The sequence below is a fragment of the Nicotiana tabacum genome, chromosome 12 (assembly GCF_000715075.1).
Source record: "Nicotiana tabacum cultivar K326 chromosome 12, ASM71507v2, whole genome shotgun sequence".
NCBI classification, from domain to species: domain Eukaryota; kingdom Viridiplantae; phylum Streptophyta; class Magnoliopsida; order Solanales; family Solanaceae; genus Nicotiana; species Nicotiana tabacum.
In genome coordinates, this window is record NC_134091.1 from 10,924,666 (window position 1) to 10,933,569 (window position 8,904).

Consider the following 8,904-nt stretch of genomic DNA (forward strand, 5'->3'; position numbering starts at 1 on the left):
TAGCATTCTCGGTAAGATTCCGCCATTAACGACGAAGCTGTAGCTTGTTCCTCCCTGCAGCTAACTTAGAATTCAACAGGAATATCTATGTACATCTCCTAATCTGGAAGCATATTCCCGTCCTTGAATCTCTATTAGTTTAGAGTTTCAGAAGGCATCAACGGGTTCGTTTTTACTAACATATATTGATTAGCTAGTTAGCGTTGTTAGCTGGATCTGACAACAAAGTTTCAGGTTTGGCCTTTCCTTTTTTTCCACGTAAACATTTAAGGTGGTATTAATTCCATTGAAAACAATAATTCTGATTGTACACAACCAACGGAAATCAGAAATTAAGTCATAGAAGTATTATGTACTTATAGCCTGTTTGGCTAAGCTAGAGAAATTAACTTATTTTGAGAAGTGTTTTTTTCAAAAGTGCTTGTAAAAAAAGTACTTTTGGAGAGAAACAGTTTGTGTTTGGCTAATCACTCTGAAAAATACTTTTGAGCAATAATTTATGTTTGGCCAAACTTTTCAGAGAGTGCATTTTAAGTATCAAATTACGAATAAGGATATGAATAGATTTACTTAATAGTTAATATTATGAGTAAATAAATAATCTCAAAAATTTGTTATTACATGCAATAATTAAATCTTTTCATTTTATTTAAGTACAATATGAAAATAAAATTTAAAAGTACTTAATTATTTTAATTTAAGTTAAATATATTAAAAATCATTCAACAAATATAAAAACATTCACCCCTAAAGTCATTATATATTAAAAAGCTATCCTAAAAATAATAAGAAATATTTATACCTTAATATCCTAAGTATTAGGTTTGACGGTTATTTTAGTATATACTATATTTTGGTAAGGATATTTTTGGTAAAAAGAAAAGTCAAAACTACTTTTTTCTTCTTCTCAAAAACTGTTTTTGCTTCTTCCCAAAAATATTTTTTCCCCAAAATAATTTGACCAAACACCTCAAGTTAAAAAAAAATATTTTTGGAGAAAAGTATTTCTAGCCTCTCGAGAAACTTGGCTAACCAGGCTATAATACGAAACTTATGTATTTTGTCATCTTCAAATTTACTTCATGTCTAATCGTCCTACACTGTTGCAGCTGAAAAGTCTTGTCACCCCTCAGATTGAAAAACTACTCTAATTATGAAAGGATCATGATCCAGTCTAGAATGAAGCATACACTGTTGCACCTAAAGTTGGAGGTACGGCTGTCAAATTTGGCTCAAGCCCGTCCAACCCGCTCAAGAGTGGACTGGTTATTGATCCGCCCATTTATTGAACCCAGACCATCTTAACTCAATCCATCTCAACTCATTTAAAGTAGGGATGATTTTTGAAGAATTAACCCAAATAGCCGCCCACTCAATAACTTAAACTAAAAATAACCAATGGAAGTATAATATATGCACAATTTATACTCCATATTGTATGTGTATAATTGTGCATAATTAATATATAATCTATGTATATAACTTGAAAAAGTAAAAAAATTAACATGACCAGCTATTTGTGTAAAGATCCCTTGATTTTTAGCCCAAATTGATCAATGAGTAACTTTGTTCAAAATATCATAGAAATATTTTTTTTTGTTTGATATGTTATATATATATGACCATAACAAAAGAAAAAAAATCTTATTTAATAATTATACAATTCATAAGAAAACAACACATTAATTAAAGCTTGATAAGAGTTGGATAGGTTGGGCTATGACCAAAATTTTAGCTCATCTTGACTCAACTCATCTCAGCTCAAGTAACTTTTGGGCGGGTCAATGATCCCCCATTTATTGACTCAACCCATTTTTATCCGCCCAAAATCGACCCAATCCTCCTATTTGACACCCCTAGTCGGAGAGTTTACCTAACTAGTTGGCAAAAGGAGAACTTCCTGGAGTAAGACTAAAGCATGATAATGGTAGGGTAAGACCTCATTATTTCATCATACCAAATTGACAACATTTTCCAATCCCTGTATATTCACTCATTCCCTTATTCAGCTCTTTGATCGCGATACTAATTACATAGGTTCTTATTAGAATAAATGATGGGCGTTGGTGGCAAGAGGAAGATCCTCCCGTGGTTCAAATCATTCTGAATGAAGAGTCAGCAAACAAAATAGAGACTATATCGTAAATGTTGAATTCTGTGAATGAGGGGAATTGAAAGTTGATGTGTTAGTTTGAATTCTTTAGATTTTAGCAGAGGCGGAGCTAGCCTAAGGTGCGGGTTCGGCCGAACCCAGTTACTTTTGCTTAAACACTGTATTTGTACTAGGTTATTCATTAAATATCTATAAATACTTAATTGTGAACCTAATAACTAAGACGAGTTATAGGTCCGTGGCAAATTTAGAACCCATAAACTTTAAATCTTGGCTTCAGGATTTTAGGGCAAACTACCCGTTGATTATGTTCCATACATTCGAAAACTTAATGCTCAATAATGATAGCTTAGAGTCCAGCTTAAAATCTGGTACAAGAGGCTAGACAATAACGCAAAAGCAAAAATACACCAATGTTTTCCATTATCTGTGGTTTCATAATATACTCAATATGGATGATATTGAAAACAGATATAAGCTTAAAAGAGGCCATTCACTAAGTCCCCGATCACACAGGTTACAAACACTCACAAAAGACAAAATGTTTGACAATTAACACTCATCGTGTAACAATTTATTCGAGTGATCGGAGACATTATGTGTAAAATTTACACAAAGTGACCAAGGTACTCCTCCACAGCAGTGTACTTGATATCTGGATAAAGTTCTGAGGCCTCAACCCCAAATGATGGCTCGATCTTAAAATTGGTTTGATCACCCTTCACAAACGTTGCGTGGTTGATTGCTAGTATAACAGGCAATGGCATTGGAGATGCTGCAACAGTATACAATATACACAACATCAGGATTACCAATGCTAAATTGAAAGAATTATCTTGATTAAAGAGATATGATAAAGATAACTAACTTTCAATGTCTTTGAGAATTTGCTCTTCTGGAATGTAGATCTTCTCCAAAGTTTTTCCAATCATTTTCTCCCACACAGCCACAAGTTCGTTGAACGATAACGTGTTTTTGGGAGGCTTAATGTAGAGGGTCTTGTTCAACGTTCTCGGATCATCAACAGCTTTAATAGTATAGGTACCAATATCATGTTCTTCATTGAATACAGCTGCAAACAAACAGTATACAAAAATGAGACATTCAAATCAATGGAGTCGCAAACCAAAACTGGTGTCGCGGGGATAAGAATTTTTTTGCTTGTACCCTTAACATTTCCATCCCCGGGAATGATGACTTTGTCTCTAGGTGGAGCAGTGGCTCCGGGCTGAACCATAGTTGGTAAGAAGTAACCAGCAAAACAGTTACATGAGACATAAGTATAAGGAATTCCTTCAGCTTCAATAGCTCTGCGGATTTGAGATTTCACAGCAAATGCAGACTTTGCTGGTTCCACAGCGTTGGTCTTATCAACATCCATACCAAACTCCGAAGGCAAGAATCTCTGAAAAATTTAAGCATAAGGTAATTTATTTCCATAAACATTATGTAAAACTGGTGTTGCCACAGAAATCAGACTGAAAATTGGGACCAGTTTAGGAAATTAACTCGTTTTATGAGTTAATTCAAGGAGGCTAACACCCTTAATTTGAGGTTTCATGTGATGGCACATATTGATCAAGTCTATATTTTCTAATTCAAATGCTATCTAATAAATTAACAATTTTATCAACTACTACTGTAGTTATCAAGATTCCATTATTATCCTTTGACCTACATTACATCTATTTATTTGTTCAAATGTTGTTCAGGCTAATTGTATCAAAGTACTTGCCTAGGCGTAACTGGTAAAGTTGCTGCCATATAACTAGGAGGTCACGGGTTCGAGACATGGAAACAGCCTCTCGCGCATAGCGGCTGCCCTTTTTTTTTGTGTATCAAAGTACTATGAATGAGCATTAACAGATAGAAATGACAGAGTACTGATGCTAAATGTATCCTAAAATCTTGAAAAAATAAGAACCATTTACCTTAATATTGCCAGCTTCTTTGATAGCAGCAATGACCTTAACTTGATCAGCCAATTGCATCATCCCCATTGTTGATATTACCACGTCCACTTGCTTTATAGCCTTCACCAAACTCTCATGATCATATAAATCACCCTGTTCAAAACAAGAAATTTACTATTACTTGCATTTCAATTATTTTTCCTCATTTTACAACAAATAACAAGTCCAGTATGATCCTACGAGTGGAGTACTCTGGGGAGGGTGGGATATATACAGCGCTTACCCCTACCTTGTGTTAAAAATTAAAATTATTTCAATTCTTTTTCCTCATTTTGGTTTACATAAAAGGAAAGAATTAATGCACTATATATACATACATGAAGAATAGTGACACCCAAATTCTTGAAATTGTCAACAATTTTACCCTTAACAGGGTCAGAAACTGTGCTCTCTCTAACCAATGCAAAGGTGGGGTGTCCAGATTTTGCACTTGCTTCTACTACAAATTTTCCAATATATCCAGTTCCTCCAATGATCAGAACTTTGCTTTTCTCAGCCATTTGAAAAGTAGAGATTAATTTCAGTGGGTGTAAAAGTGAAGTTGAATTAGCCTTCTCAAGAATTTGGTTGTGGTATCAAAGCATGCTGAGGCAACATCATTTTATGCGCCGAGCTAGGTGTGTGTAAGTACCAAAATGACCTCGGTTTTCCAACTAACCTTCTAACTAATTGTCTTGCTTCCTTTGAGGAGCAATTATTCACGACTTCGATAGTGTAATTTTTTTTATATATATAAATAAATTTTAAGATTTGTATTATTTTTCTAGGTTACAAATTTCGTTGTTTATAAATGTTATTTGTAGTTATTTTTAATATAACTTGATGGTATAAAAAAAATTTAATCGCACTGCAAAATCGCATGCAAAATCCCATTACAAAGTCGCATAAAATTCTACTTTTTTTTGTTTCAACTTATGTGGCATGGTTTGCCTCACATAATTTACGATAGAAAGAAACACTTTTGAAACTTGTAATTTTATATCATAATATTTGTGTGGTTATAATATTTTTGAAACTTATCATATGCCATAATATTTGCATGGCAATAAAAGCTTGTCATTAAGAATGAATAAGTTTAAATTAAATAGTTTTCAAATTTAAAAGATTGCTATGCATTTTAAAATGGATTAAAAAATAAATACTTCTGCTTAAACTGAAACGAATGGAGTACTATTACATATCATCAATTAGGGATGTACATGGATCGGGTTGGTTCGATTTTTATCAAAACCAAACCAAACCAACTACATCGGTTTGGATTGGTTCGATTTTGTTGGACTTTTTGGGTTTTTCGGATTTTTTTGTTACATGAATATTTTTCAATCTTACTTTGTTAAAATTATAGATAAAGTTTTGATAAGTAAATATTTATTTAGTAAAAAATTTAAAAATTAAATAACATATGTCTATTAAAATATTCTTTTGGGAGAATTATGTTTAGTAACACATGATAGTTATTTTCTTAGTTGTCTAACAATAATTGTTTTGTTAATGTACGCTTTCAAGGTTAACCGAATTTAATAATTAAACATAAAAATCAAGATGATACCTAAATAATGATATATTCTATTTAATTCTAAATCAAATTTGAAAAAGATATAAGAAATTTTGACATATGAATATGGAAGAACAAAGAGATGATTGACGCATTTCAGTAACACTTAATAAGAAAGTGATACATCCCATTATTTATAGTAAATAAAAATAAATACATTTTATAGTTCTATTAAATATTACATCTCATGAGAAGATCTCGAATATTTCTACATTTTTTAAAAGAAAATTCAATATAAAGTCTTAAAAGTATATATAAAAATTATATATTTATATGTCGGTTTGGTTCGGATTTTTTTACTCAATACCAAACCAAACCTAGTCGGATTTTTTAATCGATTTGGTTTGACTTTTCGGTTTGGTGTGGTTTTCCGGTTCGGTTTGAATACCCCTATCATCAACCATAGATTAGTGTTTTTTTGGGGTAAATCAGATACTTAAAACTTAGATACTAAAATAGTTACAAAGCAAACATGTTTGTAGGGCTTCCCAGGTAGCCAACATTCATGGTTTAAGTATCATTAATATTACAGGCCAAACAGTTTTGGTAAACCATAGATTAGTGTTAATCACACTCAAGAGGTGTGAAAGTAGTGAGTAGGAGCCAAAAGAAAGGTAGATAATAGATGGCACTCGGATTAACATAGTTGAATCCTTTTATTTGATTTTCATCAACTAAGAATTTGATTAATTATTATTATTATTATTATTATTAAATAGTTAGAGCTACGAAATGGACATAGTGGCATAAGATCGAAAGAGAATTAGATTATCAACGACACTCGAATTACTTTAAGTTTTCGAGGCTGTTCAATTCATAGCACGATTATAGCTTGAGTTAGCTCCAAATTAACAAAGACCATAAGATGGACTTCTAGAAATATTAGATATACATGGTTTCTTAAGCAAATAAAATGTACGCAAATTAATTTAGTTTGATTGGAAATGACCCCCCCAAGACCAAAAAAAAAAAAAAAAAAAACCTTTGGTTATGGTTCTCTGTATAGGTTAGGTAAAGGGTCATATATGGAATTGCCAATTTGGTATTGTATGACCAAACAGCAGAGGGTAACTTAGAAATGAATGAAGCCGAGATAAGGATAATAATTGTTCAATGCAGGTTACGGCATTACCTGTAAAGTAGTTTAATTTGGTGTGTTAAGTTGACATTGAGTGATGTTGCGAGAAATGGAAATATGTGAATATGATCACATCTACGCTATACTTTTAGAAACCCCACTAAACCATGTTTTCCCTTGTGTGTGTGTGTGTGTGGCGGGGGGGGGGGGGGGGGGTTACCAAGGATTTAAGTGATATATGTTAGAATGTATTTTTTTTTATAGTATCATTAATTTAACATGTGACAGTCACTTGTATTTCTTTTTTTTCTTCTTCTGGAGATTCTTCTATTTTTAAGAAAATTATAGTAAATTCCATAAGTCACTCAACTTATAGACGCATCCTACCAAAGTTATTTTTGTTTTGACTCAAAAAATAAATTCCACACATTTAACATATCATGTCACATTAAAACCCCATTTTCTAATAATAAAATAGGAATCTTACGGAAATGTCTCAAATAAGTTTTGGATGAGGTAGTAATAAGGTGATGAAATACAAATAAATTATATATATACAAGATTCCAAAAATCTAAGCAAAAAATGACCTTTTTCAATGGGTATGGTTGAAATTCATTGAAAACATATAGATGAATCAATATACAAAATTTGAGGAAGATCGGAGGTGATTTGGACTGATTTGGTATCAATTTAAAATTCGTAGTTAAAATCGAGTTCAAAATGTTCTTCTGCGACACACACGTACCAAACATGTATCACGCATGTATCTTACACGCATGTATACATGGATATACATGTGATATACATTTGACATAAATATGATACATAAATGATACACATTGAAATACATATATCATTTTTTTTTCATGTTCATCTTCTACTTGGAATTTTCAATTCAAACCAACTCAAAACTCTACCAAATCATCCCAAAATAGAGATTCAAGCTCCTCAAGATGTACTCAATCTATTATAATAACACCCACTCAAAAAAATACAAATATTTGACCTTTTTTGGCTACAAATAGCTAATGGCTAATATTGGTAATATTTGGCTAATATTAGTAATATTTTATGAATTGACAAATTTTTGTAATAAACTACTTATAAATGAACAGTAGTTTTCCGTAATAAAACTCATTTAATCCATGATCCTTATACCCATCTAACCCACCCAATAAGAAAATGGGCCCACTTTAAAAGTTCCTTGGTCCGTTTATATCTGATTTTTTTGTTTGTGTTTGAATCGGGGTTTTTATTTGTGTCGATGGTTTGTCTATTATATCGATAATTTGATCTCTTCCCGTGCGCGCGCGCGCGTTTTATGTACTTTTTTATCTATTTATTTCTGCCGATGAAAGGCTTTGTCGTTGTAATTCTTATATTCAAAGAAGTTTCAGTACAAACTTAATTTATGGAAGAAAAGTTCTCTGGAATTAATACTTTTATTCGAGTACTTTCTTAAATATTTTTGGATCACAAGACTACTTAAAATAAGAAGTAACATTTCTGAAAAATCAAAAAGAATGTATGGCCTATATTTTTGTCGATATCATCTGTTTATTGTAGGAATACACACATGCAATAATATTACGGTTTGAGTCTTTTTGAGTCGTATTAATGTTGGGGTTATTAATAGTAGAGAGGTAAATGTTAATACTGGAGCAAGGACTGATGTTGAGCGTCTTTTAAAATATGCTCATTCTCTATCATTAAGTGTAACTAGTGTAAGGGGCAGTGTGCAAAAATCTAAAGAATGGGGTTAATGTGATTGAAGTCTAATTTTGAAGGACAGAATGATTATTTCTTTTTTATTGGCCTTTTATTCTTTCTCTTTTGTGTAAAATAATTTGTTACATTTGTTAAAGATAAGATATTTGAATCTTAATGATTAAAATTTATTTCTAAAAATAAATACATGTAATGACTAAGATATAAATCTCATTGTGTTTACTTTTTTCTAACCATATCATCTTTCAAGAGAAAAAAAATAAAGTGGAGATTAGGGTTGTTAATGAATTAGGTTCTTAGCACAGGAAATACATGTTACTCACACATTTTATCTGATTGCAGGATCTTACTAACTAGTGTAGGAGACTTACACATTTTATCTAATTGCTCAAGAAATTTGAATAAGCGAGCATCACATAAAAGACACAAATGTTTTTTCATTTTCTGTAGTTTCGT

The 8,904-nt window shown here is 31.7% G+C and overlaps 1 protein-coding gene across 1 annotated transcript; it reads right to left on the reverse strand.

The window, feature by feature from the left end:
- Positions 1 to 2,507: 2,507 nt before the first annotated feature.
- On the reverse strand, positions 2,508 to 4,675 carry LOC107767471 (phenylcoumaran benzylic ether reductase TP7-like). The gene is made up of 5 exons (XM_016586485.2): positions 4,404 to 4,675; positions 4,045 to 4,179; positions 3,281 to 3,518; positions 2,982 to 3,185; positions 2,508 to 2,888 (listed from the first exon to the last, which is right to left on the reverse strand). The coding sequence occupies exons 1-5, from the start codon at positions 4,584 to 4,586 to the stop codon at positions 2,722 to 2,724; spliced, it is 927 nt and encodes a 308-aa protein (XP_016441971.1). The 5' UTR covers positions 4,587 to 4,675; the 3' UTR covers positions 2,508 to 2,721.
- Between the last annotated feature and the right edge of the window lie 4,229 nt (positions 4,676 to 8,904).